The 26,704-nt window shown below is 59.6% G+C and overlaps 1 protein-coding gene across 3 annotated transcripts in view; it reads left to right on the top strand.

Moving 5' to 3' along the window:
• LOC118637560 (carboxyl-terminal PDZ ligand of neuronal nitric oxide synthase protein-like) overlaps nucleotides 1-26,704 on the top strand; it is a 77,830-nt gene that overhangs the window by 6,001 nt on the left and 45,125 nt on the right. For all 3 annotated transcript variants that reach the window (XM_036273120.1, XM_036273122.1, XM_036273121.1), the window contains exon 2: nucleotides 22,898-22,969. In XM_036273120.1, coding sequence (XP_036129013.1) covers nucleotides 22,898-22,969 — 72 coding nt within the window. The remainder of the gene's footprint in view (nucleotides 1-22,897; nucleotides 22,970-26,704) is intronic.

Here is a 26,704-nt window from a genome sequence, read left to right as displayed (position 1 = left end):
CAGAAAGGGGTGAGTGGGTCTGGGGCGGGTCTGGGGCCCCAGCCCTGCAGTCCTCTCTGGGGTTAAACCTCCGCACCTTCAGCACCCAGCGGCATCTCTCTTCCCCTCTCGGCATTTCTTGGAGAAACGTTTCTTTAAGCAGAAGTGGTCTGAGCAGAAGGAATTGGCATCGGGACTGATGAGTACCTGGTGGTGCTCACATGTCCCTTCTTCTGAGCAGGGCAGCAGCCGACTGTACACGTCACTTAAGGGCCTTCCAGCAGACCTGTGCCCAGTGCCGGAGCGCCAGGACCCGCTCTGCCCTGAGGAGCCCCGCGCTCTCTGTTCCAGGGAGACGCGCGTCTTACTCCCGCGTGCAGCCGGGAGGGCCCAGCACAGCGGGGCCTCGCTCACTCCCGAGGCTGCAGTGCTTTCCGGAGCTGGCCGCACGGCCACCGTGAGACCGCACGAGCCCTGGGGCCGCCAAGAGGGGCACTTGCCCGGACGGACACCCTGTGTTCAGAACCTGTCGCCTGGGGGTGAGTGCACACCAGCGAGGGGCCATTTGTGCGCCCGCGGGGTGGTCACGCTCGCGGGTGTGTGCAGCTCTTCCCTGTGGGCTCTGCAGGTGCGTGTTTGTCTCCTGGTTTGGGCTCCCAGTTCCTCAGGGCTGAGGAGACCCCCCACGGGCCCCCGGGTGCTGCCCCATCACAACGCGAACATGCCACCCCTGTCATTCACACGGCACGTGCTCTGCTCCAGGCACCACGCCAAGCTCTTTCCACGAAGCGAACCGTGGGAATGGAGGTGCCCCCGTGTCTGCGTCTCACATGGGGAAGCTGCTGCATCGAAAGGCTGAGAAACTTGCTCCCGCGCACGTGGACTAGCGGACAGTCCCCGTCAACCCCGCAGTGTGGCCGGACAGTCACTGGCATAGCTGGGCAATGTCTTTTGAAAGACCAGAGCTAATGTTTGCCAGGCCCTCACCGTATGCTAGGCGTGGTTCTCAGCATGTGACACGTGTTAACTGATTTAACCTTGGCAGTGGCCCCAGGAGGGTAGGCGTTGTTCCCATTTTGCAGATGACTGAGGCAGTCTTTCTAGGTCGCAGTGGATGGGCAAACAGTCTGATCAAGGTGGTGGGTCTAGCCAGTGTGGCTGAGTGGTCGAGCGTTGACCCCTGCACCAAGAGGTCGCTGGTTCAATTCCCTGTCAGGGCACATGCCCAGGTTGTGGGCCTGATCCCCAGTATGGGGCGTGCAGGAGGCGGCCAGTTGATGTTCTCTCTCATTGATGTTTCTCTCTCTCTCTCCCTCTCCTTTTCTCTCTCTCTCAAATCAATAAAGGAAAAAAATTTTTTTTAAAAGGTGGTGGTCTGAGCCCCTCTTAGCACGGTTATGACTGGGCCCTAGGCACGGCCTCCTGTTCTGAGGGTAGCAGGCTGTCTGAGACACGGCGGGTCACCTTGATGGTGTCTCGATACGGAGATGAGGCCTCAGCAGAGCCTGGGCAGGAGAGAAGCTTCAGAGGTTCTGCTTCCTAAAGGTGCTGTCCTCCCTGGCTCCTGCCCGAGCACCTCTGGCCCCTCGATGGGGCTCCACACCACTCACCCCTCTCCCCCGCCAGCCCCCAGGCCCTCTCCCTCGCCCCCAGCTCCACTGGTGAGGACCAGCTCTCTTGCTCAGAGCCCAGGTTCTCCAGGACAGATGCATAAGTGCTGAGAAACTGTTACCCGGAGACGGTGCCTTTGGCTTGGAAAGCGGCCCCCAGTGCGGGGAGGGCTCCCTGGCGCGTACTTCCTCGCGTACAGACGCTTCCCTTCCTTTTTCCGTCTCTCGGGATGGGAAGAGCACTCCATGGAAGTGTTTTCTTTCTCTGACCAAGGGAAGATGGGTGTCTCCCGTGGGCTGTGTGGCTGGTCACGCCCTCTCGCTCCCTGCGCTTCCCCACCCCACACACAGTCTGGACTGAGCGGCCTCACACTGGCCTCGAGAAGGCCGGCGCCTCTCTGTTCTCCAGCTGGGCAGCTCGTTCCTCCCCCGGGTCGAGAATTTTGCGTACCCTCAAATGAAAGGACCCCCGCAAATCCCTTTGAGGAGGTGAAGCAGCTGCCCTCCCCTGGGTGTCCGGCTCAGTCACCGGGGCACTAACCGCAGGCAGAGGCCCCACCAGGGGAAGGGGCCCGGGGCCTGCGGCTGCTCAGTCAGACGAGTGTGGGAGCCAGGGGCTGGGGCAGGGGCTCGCCGATGGCTGCACGTCTGTCATTGCTGGTTGGTGTTTTCATGAAGGTCGCTTTAAAGACCTTGTCAGATGACGCAACCCTCTCGCTCGCTCATCTTGATGACCTTGTCTTTTCTCGTTCATGTGAGATTTTCCTGGTCCCTGGAGTGGTGAATGCTTTCCGACTGTGACCTGGGCGTCTGGGTATTACAGCAGGAGATGCTAGACCTTAAGTAAGTCTTCTGTTTTTTGTTTTTTTTTTATCCTCACCCGAGGATATTTTTCCATTTTTTGTACAGATAGAGTGGGAGAGAGAGAGAGAGAAACATCGACGTGAAGGGACACATCGAGTGGCCGCCACCCGCATGACCAACCAGGGCCGGGGACAAACTGCAACTGAAGTACGTGCCCTTAGCGGGAACCGAACCTGGGTCTCTCCGGACCGCAGGCCAACGCTCTAACCGCTGAGCCGAACTGGCCAGGGCAAGTCTTCTGTTTTAGGAAGACCCTCACCAGTGTGCGGGGTGAGGGCGGGGAGGGCTGCCTCACTGCAGTTGGGGGAGGCAGTCTAGATTCTTCGTGGGCCTCGCGGATAGCATGCTGGGAAGGCAGGCTGCCTGGTTCCCGTGGATCCCGTGGCCCCAGGGTGCCTGCCTCGTCACTGCTGGGTGGCGGGCGTGCTCTGCACTCTGCAAGGCTCCTCCGACGTCCCGCCTGGAGGGGGCACCTTGCCATGGCCAGCAGGGTGGCCGTCCCAGCGTCCCCCAGCCTGCGTGACGCCACAGGGAAGAAGGTGAGGCTGGAGCGTCCCCTGCAGCCTGGTGAGCGCCCAAGTCCGGTGGAGGCGACGGCTGCAGGGACGGGGGTGGGAAGGGCCCAGTTTTTCATCTGGTGTTTGGCTGAGATTAGAGCTGTTATTGTCTACAAGTGTTCTGCCATGCGAGGCTGCCCCGTTCCTGGCCTCTGGCTGGAGAAGCAGGATTTTCTCGAGACTGTGTGTGGGTGGGTGCGGGTGTGGGTGTGTGTGGGTGTGGGTGTGAGTGTGTGGATGGGTGGGTGTGGGTGTGAGTGTGTGTGGGTGGGTGTGGGTGTGAGTGTGTGTGGGTGGGTGGGTGTGGATGGGTGGGTGTGTGGATGGGTGAGTGTGTGTGGATGGGTGAGTGTGGGTGGGTGTGGGTGTGAGTGTGTGTGGGTGGGTGGGTGTGGATGGGTGGGTGTGTGGATGGGTGAGTGTATGTGTGTGGGTGAGTGTGGGTGGGTGTGAGGGTGCGGGGGTGTTTCTGAGTCTCTGGCTTCTCCAGCAACCAGCCTGGGGTCTGGGAGGCAAAGGAAAACCCAGGCACTCGGCCGCCACGCCGTCCTTGGTGCCGAGGCCCTGGCGCCTGCCTTCGTCTCTCCGTCCTTCGGGTCGTCTCGTGCTCACGGCGCCGAGGCCTGGAGTTGTTGGCTGCTGGGGAGGACCAGGGAGCAGTGTCTGCGCCGTCTTTCTGGAAACAGCATTCACATGTTGTTCGACTGTGACCGGCCGTTCACTTCTGGGAACTTCTCCAAAGAGGCTCCAACACGGATTCGAGAGAATCTATGCACCGCAGTGCTTATTGCAGCGTTGTTTACAGTCGCCGAGGTTGGGAAGCCACCCAGGTGCCCGTCGGCAGATGAGTGATGAAAGAGCTGTGGTTCATGTGCACAGTGGGATACTAGGCAGCTGAGAAAAGGAGGAACGTCTTACCCTTTGCGACAGCATGGACGGACCTGGAGAGCACTGTGCTCAGCGAAGTAGGCCAGTCAGAGGAAGACAAGTACATGTGATTTCACTCAAGTGTGGAATTTAAAGTATATTTTATTTTAGAGAGTTAGAAATATCAATGTGAGAGAGAAACCTCCATCGGTTGCCTCCTGCACGCCCCCTACTGGGGATCGAGCCTGAAACCCGGGCATGTGCCTTGACCGGGAGTTGAACCGGGACCTCTTAGTCCACGGACATGCTCAGTCCACTGAGCCACACCAGCCGGGCCGTATTTGGACTTTAATGAACAAACTGAACTACCAAGCAAAATAGACACAGATTGAGAGCAGGCAGACAGTTGGGGTTGGGGGGGTAGGGGGTGGGAGTGCTGGAGGGATTGAGCAATAAAGGGAAAAGAAAGAACTCACGGACACTGACAACAGTGTGGTGATGGCTGGGTGGGGGAGGGTGCAGAGGAGGTCGATGGTGACGGAAAATAAAATAATATGAAAGCTAAAATAAATGGGGTTTTCCAACCACAAACAAACAAAAAACCTCCCCAGGCGATTCTGCTCCAATCCAGGAGCACAGGGAGCAGCTCAGGGTTAGGACCTGGACTAGGCCAACGCAGTTCCGCGGAAGGACCCAGAGGCCTCCGGCTTCCCCTCGCGGTGGGTGGTCCTTAAGAACCACCGGGCTCCCTGTACAATCTCGTCACTGACGCTCTCCTGCCGCACGTGTGTCCAGGTTTGTCTCCACGTAGCCCACTCCGTTCCCTGAATACGCGTCCCCAGGGCAGGCACAGGAGTGGGCGGCCACACTGGACCGGTGGCTGTGCTTAGCACAGAGACAGGCCAGGGGGACTTGGAGGAGGGTCGTCCAGGGGGAGGTGCTGCGCACTGTGTGCTGAGCGTGAACTGCGCGCTGGGCATCGTGCTGGGCGTGGGCACACTTGCGCTGGCGCTGGACCTGCTTCTGGCAGTGTGGGCTGCATATCGGGGTGTGCCCAGGGTCACTCCTATCCAGTTCTGGGACAAGCGGGGCCTGAGCTTTGGTGCTGGGGCTTGGCCCTGTTTGCTCCACACTGAGAGGTTTCAGGAGTATGCTCGCGGGTGCAGCTGCGAAGGGCGGAGCTCGTCTGTTTGCAGTCCTCCTCGGACCCGGGACCAGTTTGGGGGCAGCTCCGATTCGGGTTCAGTCTGAGACTTTGGAGGGGGCCTTTCAGGGACAAGAGATGATGGTTCTGAGGTTTAAATCTTTACCAGCCGTTGTGGGACGCGGGTTGGAGGGGTAACGACAGATCTGGAGAGACTTCGGGGAGCTCCCCCCACACTCGGCGAGAGAGGGGAGTGTGTGTTCCACTCAAACCGCCAGGAGGCACCGGCTTCTCTCGGTGTGGACGACCAGGTACCAAAGTCAGGAAGGGGTGCAGTTTTCAGGTGAGGGAGGGGAAGGCCGGGCTGACGGGGTGGGGAGAGGGGTTTATCCGGAGGCTTTGGTTACTTTTGTCAAGTGGGGGGAGGAAGAAACCATCACTGTTGCAGAAACAACAGAGAGGTAGGAAGACCCCTACCCGGGAGGCTCACGTACCAGGCGCAGAGGGGGCTTCCTCACATAAACGGTGGGGGAGGATGTAAACATGTTTATATAACGTGTACATGCTACGTCTGCGTGTGTACACAGTCCTGTGTACAGCTGCTCCCGTCCGAGTGAGGACGTGAACCGGGATGACCAGGTGGGTGTGGACAGGAAGGGACGGGTGGAGGAGCGACAAGGAAAGGCGTGGCAGACACCCCGAGTTCCCAGGGCCAGGCTGCAGGTGGGACAGAGAAACAGTGGGAAACATGGAATCAGTCTTCACCTCCCAGGAGCGTGTGTCTGAGTGAGTCGTTAAAACCCCAGGATGAAGCTCCAAACGTGGTCCACCAGGGGGACACGCAGGTGCCTGAGGGGCTGAGCCTGGAGGGGGGTTTCCTGGGCCTCCTGAGCCTGGTCCTGAGCCGGCCACCGGGGTTGGGGCCTGCGCTGCACGACGTCTGAGCGTCCGTACGGGACTCTCTCCTGTTAGTGTCGTCTGATGTCTCCTGCTGCTTGGGAAGCGTATCATTAGGCCGTTGAAATTGGCAGTCTGAGGTTGATTCAGCGGAAGCGATGAGAAGGGGGCCGTGTCCATACGCCTTCCCCCCAGGGTGAGACAAGTTCTGAGTGGGCGGCAGCAGGGGCTATAGGAACAGGCCCTGGAGAGTGGGCAGCCCCAGCCGGCCAAGGCTAAGTGGCCCCTGTCTCTCTTGAAACCTGTCTGGGAGTGGCCGCTGCCGAAAGGGGCGTTTCAGGAGGGGTCCCCGTCACTGACACACAGGGGGGTTTCTGAGCTGTCGACCGTGTGGGGTGTTGGGCAGCGGCTCCCTCTGCTCCTGCCCAGCCCATGGTCCCTGAGTCCCGTCGGTAGTATTTCACAAAAGGACATTTAAGGAGAAAATGTGGTGTTTGATGACTGCCCTCCCAGCCAGTCCCTTGAGGAGATGGTGAAGATTTTGGAGGTGTCTCATTCTCCTAACGACAGCGAGCTGCCTGTGGCCCAATGCTGGCTTTGCAGCTGTAGACCGTGGACGACGCGCCAACCCCACACCTGTCGTGTGAGGCTGAGCTGGGCAAAGACGAGTTCCTGCCCCATCCCCAGCTCTGGGGCGGTCCTGTTCCTGGACCGGTGCCACCTGGCTTGTGGCCTGAGCATCGTCTGTGCACAGCCCCAGAGGGTGTCAACCTTTCAGTTTCCGCAGTCCTGGCGGCCTGCACGGAGCAGCCCAGGACGCCCAGTGGGTGCCCGTCAGCACCCGGAGGTCTCAGCGCGAGGCCGCCATCCCCGGGGTCCTGTGGATGTCAGGTGCTCGTGACAGTGATTCCTTGTGATGGGTCATCGTTTCCTCTTTCCAGCAGGAGCTTGAGTTGTTTTCATTAAAAATGCATCTGAAGCACACACTTGAGGCTGCTGACTCACCTCTTCGGGGGGAGAAGCTTGATGCTTCGGGGGGAAGCTGCCACCTCGCGCCTCCTGCTCTGCTCTCAGCGGGCCCGGGAGTCCGCGCTGTCGCTCCGCCAGCCCTGCCTCTGCTGGCCCACAGCCGTGAGCAGTCACTGTCTGTCTGTCTGTCTGCGCCCTGACCCTCGGTCAAGTGAGGGCTGACGCAGAGCTTGAGTCCTAGCGAGCACTCTGACTGCTGACTCTTCCCACACCTCCTGCAGACCAGCCCCCGGCCCAGCGAAGTCTCGTCCCAGCCACTTAACGCCCACACGGGCTGACGGCGTCACAGCAGACAGCCGGCCGGCAGAGCGCACGTGTGCCCGCTGTGCCCTGCTCTGGCAGGCGTGGAGGAGGGGCTGTGCCCCTCCCGCTCAGCAGTGCGCTGCTCACGTGTGACTGCACACTCGCAGAATCTACCCATCACTGCTTCTGTCCGCAAGCTTGTTGGCGCACCATGCGGACCCCCCATCGACAGCACCGCGGCTCACGAACACCTTGCCTGGGCTGCTGGTCTCACTGGGTGGGTTCCTGGAGTGTTCCCTGGACTCAGTCCTCGTGGGGCAGCGTGGTGCCGGGGCTTCTTCCTGGAGTGTGCTCCGGCGGTGGCCGTGGGCAGGCGGAGGGCAGCCGTTCCCAGGGAGCGCGCTAGCGTTCTGATGGCCGGCTCTGGGCCTTGTGACGCGTGGTGCCTCAGAAGCCCCCGCCCCCCAGCCTCCTCTGTCACAGGACACTTTCGTCCCACAGCTTTCGAGGAGCGTGGAGATCTGGGGTCTCCCCGGGGAAGCAGGAACCCCGTCAGCTTTGGAATGGTGCAGCCCTTGTCCCAGCATGACTCACAGGGAAACTTTCATCTTTCAGTGACCTGTGCCTGCGTGAAGACATATGTGCACCAGGCCCGGGAGCGGGCAGGGCTGGCAGTGCCACGCGGACGGCATTGGCAGTCCTGGGCCCAGTGTGACACCCGGAAACGCTGGCCTCAGCCCCGACCCGAGCTCGTGGGCTGCGTTTGCTCTGTTCGCACGGGCCGATCGCAGACCCCGCAGGCCCCCTGCCCGCCCGTCTTGACCTGGTGCAGTTGGCAGCAGGGACTGGACGGGTGTGGCTTCGCTGCTCCCAGCATCTGACCCGTGGGCACCCACTTCTTGGCAACTGCTCCTCTTAACTCATGCATGTGCCAGGAAACACGCCGTGAGTTTTCTCTAGACAGGGAGGTGGGACATTGTGGGTCCTAGGACCTGTCCCCTTAGCTGAGAGGAAGGGAGGGAGACACAGGGACACCATGGGCTGGCAGCTCAGAGTTTGAACCCCACAGAGGCCCTGCTGCCCCTTGGCCAGGACTGTTCGGCTCCCTCCTCCCGTGTCGTGGGGCCCACTGTGCTCCGGGACTAGAAGGGCTAGTGCCTGGACTGCACCTGGTCAGGCCACGGCGAAGGCCCTCAGTTCTCCTTCCTGCTAGGGGGCCCTGGGAGCATCCTTCCAGCCCTTTCAGAAGGTTCTCTGCAGGGAAAGCGGCCTGGGGGCGTGTGTGTGTGTGTGTGCATATATGTATGTGTGTGTGTGTGCATATATGTATGTGTGTGTGTGTGTGCATATATGTATGTGCGTGTGCGCTTGTGTGTGTGAACACGGAGGGGCCTCAGCGCCCACGGCTCCCCACCATCCGAGCACGGACAAGCCCACGCACCCTTCCTCTGCCCTCTTCCTACCCATCAGTCAGGGAGCGTTTCCTGTCGCCCTGGGCACCAGCCCGCCCTGTGCCCTCCTTCCCAGCCATGTCCGGAGGAGGGCAGAGGAGGGCTGAGATGAGCCGTCGGTCCCGTTGCTCCCGGTGCTCGGTCTGCCGATGTCCCTCTGGCTCTGAAGTTGCCCAGCAGCCCGCCTGGCTGAGGCTCTTTACGCGTGGCTGGTGGTGTGTGCAGAGCCTGGACCTGTGACTCCATGTTGCTCTGTGGTGCTGAGCACCTGCTGTGCTTGGGCTGTGCAAGGGATCGGGGGGGGGGGGGTGTGTGCTCGGTGAGGCGAGTCGGACCTTGCTCTGGGTGATGCTACGTCGTTTTGAGTCTTGGACCTCGATAAACGTAGGGAGAGCTTTGACCTCTGTTCTCAGAAATAGACTCATAGCCAGAGGGCGTAGCCTGTGGCTTCAGGGCTGTGGAACCTGTGAGGGGCCCATGGCTCCTCGACCGGCTGAGCACCTGCTTTGATGATGTGACAAGCCCCGTAAGAGCTGGCTGGCAATTTGTTGTCATCGGCGTTTTGGGAGGTGGAGGTACTGGTATCTGGACCCTCACTGCGCTGTCCTTTGACAGATGTAGGAACGGACTTTTTCACTGGGGTCATGACCAGAGGAGGGTCCGCTGGGGATCCCCGCGTGGGAACTCTTCCGGCAGCCCAGAGGGAGAGCAGTGACAGGGGTGGGCCCCCGGTCCAGGGTTCCAGAGAGACCTCCACCTTCCCGCTAGCGGGAGCGGGGCCTTCCCCGTACACTCGATTTCCCACGCGCTGGGTGTTGTTTCCTGTTGTTCTTCGTGGCCGTTCGAATGGCCTCCGTTCACCAGCACTGTTCTTCGGTCCATTCTAACCTCGAAATACTCACACCTTGTTCACAAAGTGTCCGTCGTACCAGAGGGACCTTCGATGTCTCCTTAATGCTGGTCGCTTCCTTCCTCATCACCAACACCCCGAGTGGAGACGCCTCAAGAAGGTTGTTTCCAAACTGAAGTTGTTCGTAATCTTTGTTTCAAAGGGCAGATTTTCCTGTTTTCCCATCATCTTTTGTGTTCTTTCTCTCTTCTCCTTATTTACAACATAGATATTTAACCATCTGCTCTTTATTAGGTGATTTAATTGGTACACGCAAATTGTACAGATGGGGAAACTGTGGTCCCCATTCAACCCCTACCTCCCTTTATCATCGGAAGGACCCCGGTCAGACTGAGGGATTCCTGAGCCGCTGGACCAGCTGCTGACCTGTGGGTCCAGCCTGGTTCCCCGTCACTGGAGCCTTGTGGTGGCTGTTTCGGGACCTGAGGGCAGGTCCTGCTGAGGTTGCTGGCTCTTCTTCCGAGTCAGGAGATGCCTGCTTGGCCCTGGGAACCCTCGCTCTCACCCCGGGGTTTGTGAGGATCCGAAGGCGCTAAATGTGCCTGTTTCTGTGAATGTTGTTGTCGTCTCCTGCCGGGTGTCGGGGTCCCCAGCTCAGCTTCTCTCTGCCATCTCGGTTCCTCAGTGTGCGTGCCTCCTTCAAGGCTGTGTTGGCTGTAAGCTGACCGTCTGGCCCTCTGCAGTCTGTCCTGTCTCAGAATGCTGTCCTCTCACTTGGCCCGTGGTCACCCGGGCGCTGGGCCCAAAGGCCACACCTCTGAAGCTGCCCCTGCTCCGCCTCATGGCAGATCGGCAGTCCTTCCAGAGCCGTGCCCGTCAGTGCTGGTCTCCACGAGGTGCGAGGCCCGGAGGGTGGGTGCCATCTCACTCACTGCTCTGTCTCTGGGAAGCCTGTGCTGGGCCCCAGCAGACACTCCTGCATCTTGAGAAAACGCTCGACTCTCACCCACCCCAGCAGCAGGCACTGCGGAGCCCCGCCCTGAGCCTGTGCCCCTCCGAGACCCTGCTGTGCTGAGACCTGACGGTGCATCTGGGCCCTGTGCCTGCGGCGTGGCTCGCCGCCCACTCTGCCCGTGGAATTCCACGCCCCCTCCACAGGGACAAATGTGCCACGTACATTGCTTGGGCTTAATGTGTACTTGGCTTGTTGCGTAGAAGTTGTTCTAGGAAGACGCCGGGTAACCTTCGTGTCTTTCTTCGTGCCGCATGGCACCCTGCCGAGGACACCTGCTGCGCCTGCGGCCGTCCAAGGGGCCCGGCACAGTGCTCGTGGCAGCAGCCCTGTGGGCGCAGGGCGCGGCTCAGCCAGGGTGCGCACCGGGCTGTCTCTTCCTGGGCCGCGATGCTTACTACGGCGTGTGCGGGGGAGTTTTCTCCTGCAGGGTCAGCTGTGGGGCTTTGCACCTTGTAGGTGCCCACTGCTCCTCAGCCAGGTGGCACGTGTCCACCCTCCTGCTCTGTTTCTCAGGCAGCACCCCCTCTCTAAGCGGGGGGACCGCCCAGTGTGCAGCCGCCTCTGTGGGCTAGTCGGGGTGCAGGGCGGGGAGGGCTCTCCAGAGCTCCCTGCTCACTGCGCAGAAGGGACCTTCGGGAGGCCGTCTGGTGTGGAGCTGCCGTGGCTCCGTGGCCGGCTTCCCCAGGCAGGTGCCACAGCTTCTGTTCGGGAACCAGGAATTTGAGAAGTGACATCGATCCTCAGGACCCACTCGAGGGCTCACAGATGAAACGTTTCGTGATTGGTCCAGGTTGGGCCTCCACAGATGAGGCCTCTGCCTCCGCCTGCTGGTGAGGACATGGAGGCTGGGACCAATCTGGAGGAAAGACTTTCCTGTTTGCTAGGTTTTCTGCAGCCAGAGGGGTTCTGTTTCCCCTCGGGTTCCATGGGCCGGGGAAGAGCGGGGAGCGTGTGCTTCGGGCTCGTGTGTATCTGTGGACTTGAGCGAATGTCTGATGCTCGTTCCGTGCTCGGCGTGGGGACGCCAGAGGCCTTTGGTCCAGGGGCTCCCACCTCCTGCAGATGAGCTGATGACCGGTGAGCTGGTCAGGGAGGAGGGAAGGAAGGGAAGACTGTCACAGACTGTGCCCGCCCAGAAGGGAGAGGACGTGAACTCAGTTCGAAAGGGCACCTCAGGAATTCAATTAACTGGGATAACACAGGTGGCAGCCATCACTACGGTGACCACAACTGCGTTACCCAACCCCCGAGTCAGGGCACAGGTGGGGCTGCGTGGGGAGGACAGGGGTGAAAAGTGCAAGGTCAAAGGAAGGATAAAGGGGTCCCGAAGACCACTCTGGATTCCTCCCACTCTCTGATTGGCCGCATCCGGAGACTCTCAAGGCCTGTCCCTCCCGCCTCTCAGGTGTCCCGCCCTCCCCTCCCCCGTCCTGTCACTCCAGTGGCTCTGGTTCTGGTCCTTCACCTCTCCCTTCTCACTTCTCGCCCCTCCCGCCCGCCCTTCATGACGCTGCCGTGGAAACCTGAACAGTTGCTGCCCCAAAGCTTTAGATCCAGGTGAGAGGACACAGCATCCGAGCAGCCCACAGCCCGTGCCGGCCGCCCTCCGAGCTCTGTCTCCCCTGCGCCCGACAGCTCAGGAGTGGGTCCCGTCCCTTTGCAGATGTGGCCCATCCCCGCCGTGAGCCCCGCACAGTCTCGCAGGAGCGCACCTGGCCACGTGAGCCGCGGGCTCTGACAGCGCTGGGCTCTAGTGTGTGCGTCCTCCGTGCCCCGGCTGCCGGCTGGGGACAGGCGGCTGGTCAGGTCAGGCCGCAGGTTCCTCGGGGACAGTGTGCACGCTGAGTGTCCGCAAAGGTTTCTGACTTTCATCTGTGGCAGAGAGAGGACGGGACATTGGAGCTGCGGGAAGATGGTTCCTCTCCCATTCTGGAGGCCTTCCAGGACCGGAGGACAGGAGCAGTTGGTGCGAATGCCCTGAATTTGTGGCTGTGATCTCGAGGGCACACCTGTTCTGTGTGTGGGGCTCGCAGCTCCTGAGACGCAGAGGAGCAGGAGCCTCCTGCCTCTCCCGAGGGGGCGGCAGGTCTGTGCCGGGAGCCCCAGGTCTGCTTTGTCACTCGGTAATCGCCGTCACCATCTGGCGATCTGCCGTGCAGCACGGGGTGGCGGGACTCTGACCTCTGAAAACTCGGGGAGGGCAACTGAGTTTCCAGACCAGCGGGGCAAAGAGGCTGACCTGCTTTCCAGAGCAGCAGAGGCCTCGGCCGGCTGGACTTGGCACAGTTGCTGGACCATGTGGCATCTGGTCTGTCCGTGTCACTTAGCTGTGTCTAGGAAATGGAACACTAGAAACTGATCTCCTTTAAAATGCTCCCGTGGCGCTTGTTGTTTTCAAAACCTGTTCCCGCCGACCCCTTGCTTGGCCTGGCAGGCGGAGTGCAAGGGCAGGGCCAGGTCCTCGCCCGGCCTCCACGGCCGAGGCTGCCCGGGTCAGTGTCCTCCCACGGGCTGCCGGCAGTGGGCCGTGGCCGTGTGGTTTTCCTCTGGTTGGTTCGTAGGTGTGAGTGGATAACCTAGGGGAGCTGGGGAACCGGTGGGGGCGGAGGAGCGGGGCTGCCTGGAGGTGCAGCAGCTCGATAGCATCTCACGGTTCTTGCTGAACAAGAGCCACTGCCTTGGCCAGGCCTGTGCAGGGCACTCGGTGCAGTGGTGACACCCCACGCCCGGCGGTTCCTGTCTAGTTGGGGACAAGTGAGCGAGGAACCAGACAAGGTGCTGACAGCCTTGCTGGTGACCAGTGACAGGCACACGTCACCATCGCCGGCCCCTGCGGCAGGGTGGCCGCCTCCCCTTTGCAGAGCGAGAACCGCGGCTGACTGCCCAGGCGTGTGGCCGCTCTGCCCTGTTCCCGTCCACCAGTGTGTGACCGGCTCTGATGCCCTGTGTGGGGCCATCGCTGACCCTGGGGCACAGCAGGAGCTGCCCTTCCTGACGTGGGAGCTCTAACTGAAAGCACCTATGTCCCCGGACGCCGTTCTCCTGACCTGGTTCCCAGTGAGGGCGACGCAGGTGACCTGTGAGGGTGACTCTGGTGGCCCGTGAGGGCGACGCGGGTGGCCCGTGAGCTGCAGGACGGCAGTTTCCATGATGCTCTGAGAGGCTGAGGGTGTTGTCTGGCCGGCTAGTGAGTTAGGACATTCGCTGCCACTGGTGTTGAGGGGGCGCGTTTGTCTAATCAGTCAGCTGCGTGGGCAGTGGCGTGAGCCGAGGGCCCGGAGCACAGGACCCCGCGAGGGGCAGGTCGCGGAGATGAGCTCAGCCTCTGCTGGCTTATCTGTGCCCGCCTGTCTGTCCGGTGTCTGTCCGCCTGTCTGTCCGGTGTCCCTCTCAGACACACCGTGCATCTGCTGTTGTCTCAGCGCATGTGAGGGGAGCAGCACGTCTCTGTCTGCTGCGCAGAGACTTCAGAGGCGGAGCAGCCAGTGGCGAGAGTGGACGGACTCGCGCGTCTGCCGGACTGGCTGCTCAGGGCTGGGTTGGCGCCAAGGGGCCCGGCCCTCAAGGTGCCTCTCGGGGTGTGTCTCAAGCTCTCTCCCTTCCCTGCTCGTTGACTCCGTCTCTCTTTTAAGCTGCCCTCCTGGTGCCCGGCACTCGGGACTCGGGACGGGCGGCAGAGCTGGCGCACGGGAGACGCGGGGAAGAGCAGGCTTGTGCACCCCGTCGCTGCACCTGGAGAGGACCAGAGCGTGTGCGCAGCAGGCGTCGTGTTTGAGAAGCCAGCGGTCTGAGCGGTGACCGCGTCACGACGGAGTTTAAGCGCAGGCAGGTGGCCGTCTCGCAGGGGTTTAGAGGTGAACATTCGGATGTGCGTGTGGAGGGTCACGCGCTTGCATGTTCCATCTCTTCCGACCCCGAAACCCCACTTCCTCTCCTTAATCTCACCATCACGTGACTCGTGCTTTTCCCTACCTGTCACAGTCTCTGAATGTTGGAATTTTTAACTTGGAAAATGTGTAATGTATTATTTTGTGTGTGTGTGTGTGCATGTCTTTAGAAATGAATTTCTGCCTGGAACATGGGGGCTGTGTCTGTTTTGGGGTGACTGGTGAGCTTGGTTCACCCAGACAGTCCCAAATGGTGTGGTGTTGGGACTCGTTGCTCCGGAAGGTTCAGCTCGATGCTGAAAGAATCTAGTGATTGGTGAGCTCTGCTGCGTTTCCCTGCGTCGGGAGCGGGAACGTGAAGAGGGATGGGGCTACTCTCACAATGGAGGAGAAACATGTTCTCTGGGAGAGGGAAGTGTATCTTCTGGAGCTAGAACGAGAATTCAGAACGTATGCCCCCCCCCCCCCATGGTTTCCCTGGTAAGTGCTGCGTCCAGAGAACCCGGCGAAGCAGAAAGGCCCCGGAGAGACTGAGCGCCCAGTGGATGTGGGTCAGAGCTCACCCGGAACCCAAATTGGTTGTAATTCTACAACTTGGTGAAGCAAACTAAAGGGGGGGGGCAGTTATTTAAATAAACAGTAACAGGCTTATTGAGTTATAATTCACATGCCATAAAATTCACTGTTAACTGTACAGTTCGGTGGTTCTTAGTACATTCACACAGTTGTGCAACTGTGACCACCGTCTAGTTGCAGAACATTGTCGTCACCCCTTAGGACAGCCTGACCATTAGCAGTCACTCCTCTAACACTGGGAGCCTCGGTCACTGTTTCGATGGACTTGCCCATGGACGTTTTCATTGACTGGAATCCTGTAACGTTTGGCCTCTTGTGAAGGGCTTCCTTCACGTGCTACAATGTTTTCAAGGTTCCTGCACATTGTAGCAGTGCTCATCCCTCTGCTCTGCAAACAGAGTTACACTGTATGGTTTTGCCACTTCTCTTTATCCACTCTCCTGCCCAGGGACAGTGGGCGGCTTCCCTGTGGCCATTATTCATGATGTTGCTGCAAACGTCCACATGTATGTTTGTGTGGCCATGTGTCTTCATTTCTCCTGGGTACTTCCCATGAGCCCCTGATCAATAGGGAGGGCCGGCTAGTGGTACTTCCTCTTCGGAGCGGCTGGGAGAGAGGGAGGCAACGTAAATGCCTCATCCCTTAGACCACACGTGAATGAGGCCGCGTGGCAGCTGCACTTCAGGCATTTGGAAGGGGTGTCGGGAGGGGCAGGGACAGGAGAACATGCACCAAGGTTTCTGTCGTGTTGCAGTTGGGGGTAAGGACCCTGCTGAATGTCCACATGGGCCCTTCTGAGTCCCCGTGCACCTCAGCACCTGGGAAACAGCGGGCCTAGCAGTGGGGTGCGGGACGCCCCAGCAGCCTTTTTCTTCCCCTCTCCAGGCGTTCAGGGGAGGTCATCGGCTGAGTGTGCGCCCTGGAATCGGCCCTGCTGCTGCTACGCTGAGCGCTGCTTTGTTCGATGCTAAATGAGGCGGGAACTTCCGCCCAGGTCACACTCAGGATCCTGCTCAGGGGCCGCCCCTCTGCTGGCTCCAGGAGCAGTTTCTGCAGGAAGGGCTGCCCGTCCCAGTGGTGGAGATGCCTGGAGCACTGTGCCCTGACTGTGTCCTTGGCCGGTCACGTAACCTCTGGCTGCAGTTCCTCATTCCACTGGCTCTGTGCCCGGCCCTGCTCTCGGGCTGGGAATACGGGACCACAGGTGAGGTGGCAGCCCTCACGGAGCCCCTGTCCTGCTGGGGATGCAGATAGTGCTGGTGATGAGGCAAACGTCCTGGCGCAGACAGGAAGTCCTGGGAAGGAAGCGGTGACCGGAGAGAGTGCCCTTAGGTGGGTCAGGATGTTGTGTACTGTGAGCACTGGCTGGACGCCCAGCTATCTGAGTACTTGTCATACATTCTTATTAATCTCTTGTAATGTAACCTTGGACATGACTCCTAACATTCCTTTTGACTTTGCAATCTCTGCTCCTGTGACCCCAGGTGTTTAGCAGGTATCAGGACAGAGGTTGGTTAAGGGAGTAGCATCACAGCTGCTGATTTCTAGGTATGAGCAGGGTGTTAGGTTTCTTTCTACTTGTGTGTTTTTGGAGAGAAGACCCAGTGCGGCCAGGAGACCAAGGAATGGGGCCAGGTGAGCAGGTGGCAGAACAGAAACCGGCCAGCTTGGACCTGAAGGAAGAGGTGGTGAGCAGGCAGGCGGGAGGGTCTGGAAGGGAGCCAGGAGCTGGGGAGACCCGCCCCTCTTCTGCCTGCTGAGTGCTGCAGCCCCGCTGCCCTCCCTGGGACGGGGGGCCTCCTGCCTCTCATGGTGTGTGCTGTGGGCCCCAGCCCTGGAGCCGAGCGGGTTTCAGAGAGAGGCTGCGAGTGCGAACACAGAGACCCAGGGGCCTTTACATTGCATCCGCTTATGGGCCTCTTCTTTTGCCCCAGGGGAACGTGGGCTAGTGGCCTACCCCAGTGCTCTGCAGTTACTGTGCGTCTGGCCCAGACTCCAGTGCTCTGCAGTTACTGTGCGTCTGGTCCAGACTCCAGTTCTCTGCAGTTACTGTGCGTCTGGCCCAGACTCCAGTTCTCTGCAGTTACTGTGCGTCTGACCCAGACTCCAGTGCTCTGCAGTTACTGTGCGTCTGACCCAGACTCCAGTGCTCTGCAGTTACTGTGCGTCTGGCCCAGACTCCAGTGCTCTGCAGTTACTGTGCGTCTGGCCCAGACTCCAGTGCTCTGCAGTTACTGTGCGTCTGGCCCAGACTCCAGTGCTCTGCAGTTACTGTGCGTCTGGCCCAGACTCCAGTGCTCTGCAGTTACTGTGCGTCTGGCCCAGACTCCAGTTCTCTGCAGTTACTTTGCATCTGGTCCAGACTCCAGTGCTCTGCAGTTACTGTGCGTCTGGTCCAGACTCCAGTTCTCTGCAGTTACTGTGCATCTGGTCCAGACTCCAGTTCTCTGCAGTTACTTTGCATCTGGTCCAGACTCCAGTGCTCTGCAGTTACTGTGCGTCTGGCCCAGACTCCAGTTCTCTGCAGTTACTTTGCATCTGGTCCAGACTCCAGTGCTCTGCAGTTACTGTGCATCTGGTCCAGACTCCAGTTCTCTGCAGTTACTTTGCATCTGGTCCAGACTCCAGTGCTCTGCAGTTACTGTGCGTCTGGCCCAGACTCCAGTTCTCTGCAGTTACTGTGCGTCTGGTCCAGACTCCAGTGCTCTGCAGTTACTGTGCGTCTGGCCCAGACTCCAGTTCTCTGCAGTTACTGTGCGTCTGGCCCAGACTCCAGTGCTCTGCAGTTACTGTGCGTCTGGCCCAGACTCCAGTGCTCTGCAGTTACTGTGCGTCTGGCCCAGACTCCAGTTCTCTGCAGTTACTGTGCGTCTGGTCCAGACTCCAGTTCTCTGCAGTTACTGTGCGTCTGGTCCAGACTCCAGTTCTCTGCAGTTACTGTGCGTCTGGCCCAGACTCCAGTTCTCTGCAGTTACTGTGCGTCTGGCCCAGACTCCAGTTCTCTGCAGTTACTGTGCGTCTGGTCCAGACTCCAGTTCTCTGCAGTTACTGTGCATCTGGTCCAGACTCCAGTGCTCTGCAGTTACTGTGCGTCTGGTCCAGACTCCAGTTCTCTGCAGTTACTGTGCGTCTGGCCCAGACTCCAGTTCTCTGCAGTTACTGTGCGTCTGGTCCAGACTCCAGTTCTCTGCAGTTACTTTGCGTCTGGTCCAGACTCCAGTTCTCTGCAGTTACTGTGCGTCTGGTCCAGACTCCAGTTCTCTGCAGTTACTGTGCGTCTGGTCCAGACTCCAGTTCTCTGCAGTTACTGTGCGTCTGGCCCAGACTCCAGTGCTCTGCAGTTACTGTGCGTCTGGTCCAGACTTTCTATTTGCCGTTAGAAGGAGGCCTCATCTGCTGATACTGTTGCTCCGACGTTGTTAGAGGCAGAGTCACCTAATGCTTTTATTTTTTATTCATACATAAGTTTTTTTCCTGGTCTCTGGAAACACTTGTAAGTGAAGGGAGTACCCTGACGAGGGCAATGGTGGAAAGTCTAACAAGTCAGGGGGTGGTGACAATATTGGTAGCTGTGTCAAGCTGTTAGGACTTGCTGCTTTTGTGTTGTGGTTCATGTACCAGGAGCCACTACAGTTTAGTTTACCATTGTCTTCAGAAGTTAATCTTCAGAAAAGAGGGTGGACTCAAGAAAATGAAAACTTCATCAGGCACTAATCTCGCATGGAGGCTGAGGTTGTCCAGAAACTTATAGAAATACTTGGAGTCCATTGGTGAACCTTGTTTGCAGTTAACGCCTGCTTATCTGGAAGGTGATGCCACAGACAGACTGACAAGGTAACCTCGTATTGGATTGCCCAGCACCGTTGTTCCTTCTAGCCTTTTCTTTCGATGCTAATGAAAAAGAGGCAGGCCCTGACATTTTAAGCTCCTTTCCCTTACCCTCTGTGTAGATGCTCTGAATAGAGGCCCTGCAGTATCTCACAGCAGGGACCCTGGAAGGTGGCACATAGACCCTGTAAAATCTTACAGAATAGAATGCCCAGCTGTTAAAAGTCACCAACAGGACTCTACCCTCATCGCTGGGCAAGTCGGGATTGCATGTGCTCCTGTAGGGACATCTGGCTTGGGTTCAGTCGGGCACCTGGGTAAAATTCAGGTGAGCTTAGGGACTCAGTCTGGAGTACGGGTGGGTAGCTGGTGATGATGTTGGAAAATGGGGCAGAATCCAGCACTGAGGCCTCCTCCTCCCCCTCCTCAGAGTGGGGATTCTCCCAGCGAGCAGTGGGGTGAACATGCCTACATTGTTGGAGGATTCTACTCAGTCAGGTGTGGGCCTGGACCTGTGCTAGGCATAACCAACCATGAACATGGGATGAACGCGTATATTTGGCTGTGTCCGTGCTGAGAGCACTGTAGGTCACAGGACACTGTGTGGGCATCTCACCTTTCTGGGGCAGCAGGAGGGAGTAGAGATGGGCGTAGATGTTGGAGGAGTGGAGAGAGGGGTGGAGGGGAACATTCTGTGCACAGGGAACAGCAGTGTGGAATCCTTGGCTGTGAGACAATGTGGTAAGTTCGAGGACCTCCTGAATGATGGAGAGGCCGGTGGTCTGAGCGGAAGCTGGGCATGTAGGAGGGGCAGGCCACGCTGAGGCCTTCAGTTGTCATCTCTGGAACTTTGGCAGCAAGCATGGCAGGCTCCTAAACAAGGGGTAACAGGGTCTGATTTGCATTTGGAAGATCTCTCTGACTTCCTGGTGGAGGGTGGTTTGGAGAGGCCATGGGGCCGTGGAGAAGGGGCTCCTTGCATACAGTGAGTGAGAGAGGAAGGTTTTTCTGGGACCAGGGAGGGGCAGGGTGGATGGGGAGGTGGAGGAGAGCAGTTGGCAGGTCCTGGCCACTAGTTAGCTGTGGTGGATAAGGGAGAAGCTCATTTGGGCTGAGCCCCAGGCTCCAGGCTTGTACCACCTGTGCATGTGCTGGGGCTGCGAGTCAGACGAGGAAGGTCGGGAGGAGCAAGACCTGGGCACGGAGAGGAGAGACCATCAGCTGCCATTTAGGAAGAATTCCTCCAGTTCCAGGTACTGAGCTGACACCTCTGCCATCCCAGGAGCCCCTGCACCTGGGGGCCTGAGGAGGCGGCAGATGCAGGTGATGCTGTTCTGAGTGGTCACCTACCCCAGGCATTAGCCTTTGATGGCAGGCAGGGACGTGGATTTGCCTGGTCCCTGTAGGAGGTGACAGAAGCCTGGATCTCTGTTGGCTCAGCAGGTGGTTCAGGCCTGGGAGCCAGCTTTCCAGTCTCGGGGGGGGGGGGGCACCAGCCCAGGTTCTGTTCACCCCAGAAACGAGACGAGCTGGACCAGCAGGTGGATCTGGACTCCGCCTGCCTCTTACAGCTGGAGCCTCAGGACAGACTGAAGTGACTGCGGAGGTGGCTGTGGCTCCTTGTCGAGATCCTCTCGGTGGGGGTGAGACATGTCAGATGGAGTGGTGTGTGCGCGCATACACCGCGGCTCCGCTCTGACTCGTGTGGTTAGTGTGGAGTGTGCACAGTCGGCCTAGACCGGGAGGTGTGGACCTGACCCCACCTGGTGTTCCTGCTACTGCCTCTGACCCAGGAGGGTGGGGGTGAGACATTCAGATGGAGTGGTGTGTGTGCGCACACACCGCGGCTAGAACAGGAGGTGTGGACCTGACCCCACCTGGTGTTCCTGCTACTGCCTCTGACCCAGGAGGGTGGGGCTGTGGGCTCCGACTCCCTCGGAAAGGGGGCATTGCGATTTCTTCCCCACTGGAAGGAAGGCGAGAGGGTAACCCGCAAGCGCACGTGGGCTGTGGGGCGTGTGTGCTGCGTGTGTGCACGACAGGTGGGTGTGCTTGGCACCAGGGGGCTGTGTCTGGTGGAGCCATTGCTGGGGCCCTCAGGTGACCCCCGCAGGCTGCTACCCCCTCGGGAGGACCCCCCCAGAGCTGTGCGCACTTGTTCCCTGAGGCTGCAGGGCCCCTTCCTGAGGGGATAACTGGGCGAGGGTAGCAGTGGGATGGGCCCATCTGGGCGGGTGTTCAGGCCTGGCTGTGGGTCTCCCTGGGCAGCAGCCCTTCCCCGGCCGGCAGAGATCAGGGTGCGAGGACCGTGCAGCCCCTGGCCCACCTGTCACCGTGACCCTGCTCGCTCCTGAAGTCCTGGCACCAATGTGACCGCTGGGGAACAGCAGCCCAGCCAGTCCGACTGCTCCAGGACTCTGGACGAGCATTGGCCGAGCGCCCAGCAGGAGTGCGCAGACCGCGCTGGCTGGAGGGCCTTTGAGGTCACACAGCGCGGAACAGGCCTGGTGTCGCCCTGGTTGTGCAGGTCGCTGAGGGCTACACCCTGGCAGAGCTCAGATGGAGAAATGCCTACTTCTGTGAATCTGACCGGACTCTTGGGCCTGGGGGCTTTGTTTACCTGAGCGAGTCACCAGGGGCTCCCCACTCTCCTGGTGGGGCTTCCTCGAGGGCCAGGCCCAGTGTGCTCCCTGCTCACCACTGGCCGCTGGGGTCTTTGCTGCCCCGTGTATGAGCACAGACGGGGCGGCACCAGGGGGCACCCTTGTGCACCGTTTATGGTTTGAAACCCTGCTCGCTGGGGCCAGCGCCCGGTTTCAGGTAGTACCTGCTGTCCCGTGGCCACAGGAAACACGTCCTGACGTCCTTCTTAATCCGGCTGCAGTCTCAGCTGGGATGGTCTGCAGTTACTCTGGGCCAAGTTCCAGGGGAGCCGTGGGCTGTTCGTCGGACGGTGTGTGAGGAGAGGGAAAGCCCAGGGTCGGCAAACACGCTCACGCTGTACTTGGAGCAAAAGGCCAGGCTGCAGAACAGCGAGTGATACAATCTCTTTACGTGAAATAAATACTAGGTATCTAGGAACGGGTGTCTGTCCGTGTGCAGTGTATCTATGAACGGGTGTCTGTCCGTGTGCAATGTATCTAGGAACGGGTGTCTGTCCGTGTGCAGTGTATCTAGGAACGGGTGTCTGTCCGCGTACAGTGTGTGTGTGGCTGTTGGTGGTGGGAGTCTAGTCTTTTGCATATTATTTGAATAGTGTACAGTGACAAATTATTAAACTATTAAAATTAATCTACATGTCATTAAAAAAATAATAGTATAATCAGGTTTAAAATCTTTTTTTTTTATCCTCACCCGAGGACATTTTTTTTTTTTTTTCATTTTTCAGATAGAGTGGGAGGGAGGGAGAGGGAGGGAAACATTGATGTGAAAAGGATATATCGAGTGGCTGCCACCCTCACGACCCAACCAGGACTGGGGACAAACTGCAAGTGAGGTACGTGCCCTTAGTGGGAACCGAACCTGGGTCTCTCTGGACCGCAGGCCGATGCTCTAACCACTGACCCAAACCGGCCAGGGCCAGGTTAAAAATCTTACTAAAATATAATTAGTCCATTCCTTTCCTCCAATTAGGAACTCACTCAAGCATGTGAGTTCTCTGAGAACCCAGGGCTCACTCCATGATCTGCCATTAATTTAAAAAAATCCCTTTTCCTTTTTTGGGGGGGCTTTACTATGTGCACAGCAGTTTTGTTAGAGACATACCTTATCTCCTGTGACATGGACTGGAACCCCATGTCACAGGTGAGGCAGGTGACAGGACGGCCACCTCGGGCCACGGGCTGGTGCTGGGGGACCTCACAGGACCTTCCTCACCGGAGCCTCCTGAGTGGACGCTGCGTCTCTGGTGAGGGGACAGCACGGAAGAGGGAGCGGTGGTCTCTTTGCTTTTTATAAATTACTTCGGAAGTGGCCGCCCCTTTGGCTCTTGTGAAATGGGGAGATGACCCCAGTGACCTCTGAAGGCCCGCCCACCGCTCCCACGCTGTGACTAGGGTCACGCCGCCCCTGTTCTCACCGAGCCTTCTCTTCCCCACAGTACGTCGGGAGCCTGGACGTGCCTCGGCCCAACAGCAGAGTGGAGATCGTGGCTGCCATGCGCCGGATCCGGGTGAGCCTGGGGTCCGGGCGGAGTGCAGGGGGGAGGCACCCCTCCGCACACCTGCACCCTCTGCCCACACTGCAGGGAAGCGGCTGAGCTGGGGGTCGACCTGACTCCAGGCCAGGGTCAGGATGGATGGGTGGCGGCGGCAGCCACCCTCTCCCCCTCCCAGTCTGCTGCTTCTCAAACCGAGATGCCTGTCGTCCTGGAGGATGTGGGGCCTGCTGGGAGAGAGAGGGTGGGGGCTGTTGTATTTGTTCAAAGACTTGAGGGAAAGGTCTGATAAGTCGCTGTTAATTAGCTCCGAATGTGAAGAACACGAAGCCATTCACTGTGGTATGTAAAAGGAGGTTTATGTGCAACTTGAAGAGCAAATGTGGGATTTCAACATTTCCTGGGTGCCGCTTTAGGCTCTGAAGGGTCCTCCCACGGTTCGGAGTCCTCTGGACGAACATGGTCAGCATTCCCTCTGGTGTCCGCAGAGAGGGGCAGGGATGGCGTTTCTTCCGGTCCCTGTGAGCTGTCTGCCCGGCACAGGGGTTGCGCTGGGCTTGTGCACTTGAAGGCAGGTTTGGGGTCAGTGAGAAGCGTGCTGACTTTTTGGAGTGAGCAAGTGTTGGGGTGGCCGGATGGTCTGGAGGCAGCCTGGTGTGGGCTCTGTCTTGGGAGGAATCCACTGCTCCCTCATCACCTGTCTGCCGAGTGGCCAGGTGCCAGGCGCTCCCCGGGGACCGGCTTCCAGTGCTTAATGAGAAGCTCATTAAATCAGAGGAGAGATGAGCTGGCAGCTGCTCCGGGTGCTGTCCGCAGCTTGTGCCGACGGGCAGGGTCTGGTGTGCGTGTCCATCCCGCTCACTGCAGTCCAGCGGCTGTGCCCCTCCCCTCCCTTCAGGAACTAGGGCACGGGCGTCTGTGTGAAGGGCTGTTCCCGACACTGTCCTTTTATGTTGGACAGCACGAGGCCAGGGCAGGACGGGCGGGTTTGGCCGCTGGTTGCTTTCATGGGCTCACAGGGCGCAGGTTTCCCAGCCTGGCCGGTCCCCGAGTTCCGCAGCGGTGATAAGGGTCACAGCATTATCATCCGTGCCCTGCCTGCCCATTAGATGCCATCTCCCTGACCCCGTCTGCAGCTTGCGCAGGGCCGTGGACGGGGCAGTGCAGGGGTGCAGCCCCCAGAGAGGGGCCAGACTCACCTCCGCTGGGGCTCCCCCAGCTCCGGGCACAGACCTGTGAGGCCCCGTGTCACAGCGTCCGCCCGGCAGCAGCCTGTGTCCAGTCTGGGAACGCAGCCAGACAGTGGCCAGCACTAGATGCAAATAAGGCCATTACTGGATTTTTATAAACTTCTCTGTAGACTCTGAGGCTCATATGTCCTGTGTGACACCCTCATTTGGAAGTCCCCAAGGCCCTTCAGTTCAATATGTCAAAGCCAAAGCCATGCACTTTGCGGCCCCTCTCTGCTCTGCTCCCTCCCTGCTTGTTCCATCTCGTCGAAAGGCGTCTGGTCCGTGCACCCTGTGAGCCGGGGGCCTCGGGCCACCAGACTCTTCTCTGTCAGTAGCCCCCACATAGTCACCCGCCAGCCTCCTAAATATTTCTCAAACGCATGTCTCCCTCTCCGTCCTCAGCTAGAGAGGCCCTGTCACCTCGGCAGATGTCCGCGGTGGCCGTCACTGTGCGTGGACTTGCTTCCACCTCCCCCGGGCACCCCAGGCTCAGGTGTCTCGGGCAGGTCTGGAGGAGGCTCGTCACCTGCGGACTGGAGACTGGACCCGAGCCAGGCGTGTGGGTTCTGCCTGGCACCCTGGGCCCAGTGATGACCCTGCTGAGCGCCCTGCACATGCTGGGGCCCCCTTCCAACTGGGAAGCACCCCTTCTTACTGTGGCCCGAGTCTGTCCTCAGGTGTCATCCATTGGCCTGTGGACTCCCCCCCCCTGCTAGAAGCTTTCCTGCACAGACCTGTGTCTGTGCCGCTCTCGCTGGTCGGGTAGACGGAAGAGGGTTCTGGGAAGGGAGAACCAGCTGCTCTTTCCAGGGGAACGAGGCACCAGGGCCGAGGCCAGGAGGGTTGTGCGCAGACCAGACCTGCTGGGGTCGGGCTGTTTCTACTGGCGTGCAGCTTACACCCAGAGACTCTCCCGCGGGGGGAGCCGGCTGGGCAGTCTCCAGGATGGACCCGTGGGCTCTCCCGCGGGGGGAGCCGGCTGGGCAGTCTTCAGGATGGACCCGTGGGCTCTCCCGCGGGGTTTCTGAGGGAGCAGTGGGCGTCGCAGCTGAGTGGGGGTGGGTGTCACCTCCAGGGAGGGCCGCTCGGGCTGCCACTCTGCCGCCCCACAGGCCCAGTGATCTGCAGCCCACCCTGACTCTGCGGGGCACTGCTGCGGGGCCCAGAGTCAGCAGCCGGGCGCTGTCCAGAGAGCTGGTTCGTGATCTTCACTCCAGTAGCCCCTGCGCCTCATCCAGTAGACCCCGGGCCTCGGTGCTGGCCTCACACACAGGGCCCCTGCACCCTGGGAGCACCCCCCGCCCCAGGCCTGCCTGTCTGCCCTGACACCTCCAGTGCTCCACTGTGCGGGGGGCGGCCTGGCCTCCAGTCTTGTTCCCGGCGCCTGTCACCCCCACAGCTCTCTGGCTGCCGCGCTCCCCGCCTCCTCTCTCAGAACACACTCAACAGTCTGCTGTGAGACTCCTACGTGGGCAGTGCGGACGGTTCCTGTCCCCAGCCCTCCTCCGAGTGACACCTCCGTGTGGGCGTGCTTGTCACACTGACACGCCTTGTCATGAGTAAGTCACATCCCTCTTCTGCCCCAGGGTCCCACCTGGGGCACCGCGGGGCATTTACTTGTCACGCCTACTTGGCCTGCTCTTGGTGATGGCCACTGGTCAGTCTTCTCTTGTGTTTGGCGACCTGGACAGCTTTGAGGACTCCTGCCATCTTAGACGGTCCCTCAGTGGCCTCAGTTTGGTTTTCTCTCAGCGTGTCAGTGTCCCCAGACCACTGCCCACTCCCACAGCCGCGTCCAGGTGGGAGGGCCCCTCCTCGCAGGTGGAGGGCACTACTCTGTGGCCCCTCCTGCCCGGCTCCTCCTGCCCGGCTCCTCCTGCCCGGCTCCTCGGCCTCAGCGGCTTCTTGCTTGGGGAGTCTCTCTTCTCTGCTCCTGACACTCTGTCCTGGGCTCAGCCCTGCTCAGGGTGTTCTGTGCTCCAACCAGGGGCCAGAGGGCACCGCCCAGTGTGTTTCTCTGTGTGTCCTCCAGCCCACTTGGGGTGCCGGGGGAAAGCTTCCTGCCTCCCCAGCACCCCCACTGCCGCTCCTGGACTCACTGAGTTGCTTGAGCATCTGTGTTTGGGCTGCAGGGAAGATAAGGGATTCCAGAAATTCCTGCTGCTCTCCCCAGATAGCGGCGAAATTCCCTTCCTGCTCCTCCCCCACTCTGGAGCCCCGGACAAGAGGGGTGACTGTAGCCGACCTCTGCATTTGTCACTGACTTCTGATCAAGATGAATTATTGGCCCATTAGTTTCAATAATGGTAATCATTATCGTTGTCTTTGCGATGAGACGGCTGCTTCAGCCTGGCAGCGTCCTGTCCCTTCAGAGCAGGTGGCGGAGGCCAGGTGCTCGCCTGCGTCCCCGTGTGTGGGTGGTGCCAGCTAACGGGCACTGCTGCTCACAGGGGAGGGGCCCCCTGCAGGTAAGGAACTGATTGGGGTTTTCAGTCAGTGACAGTGTCGCGGTCTCCTC

Source organism: Molossus molossus, unplaced genomic scaffold (genome assembly GCF_014108415.1).
Source record: "Molossus molossus isolate mMolMol1 unplaced genomic scaffold, mMolMol1.p scaffold_m16_p_20, whole genome shotgun sequence".
NCBI classification, from domain to species: Eukaryota; Metazoa; Chordata; class Mammalia; order Chiroptera; family Molossidae; genus Molossus; species Molossus molossus.
Note: the sequence above shows the minus strand (reverse complement) of the source record. Positions and strands in the feature narration are given on the sequence as shown.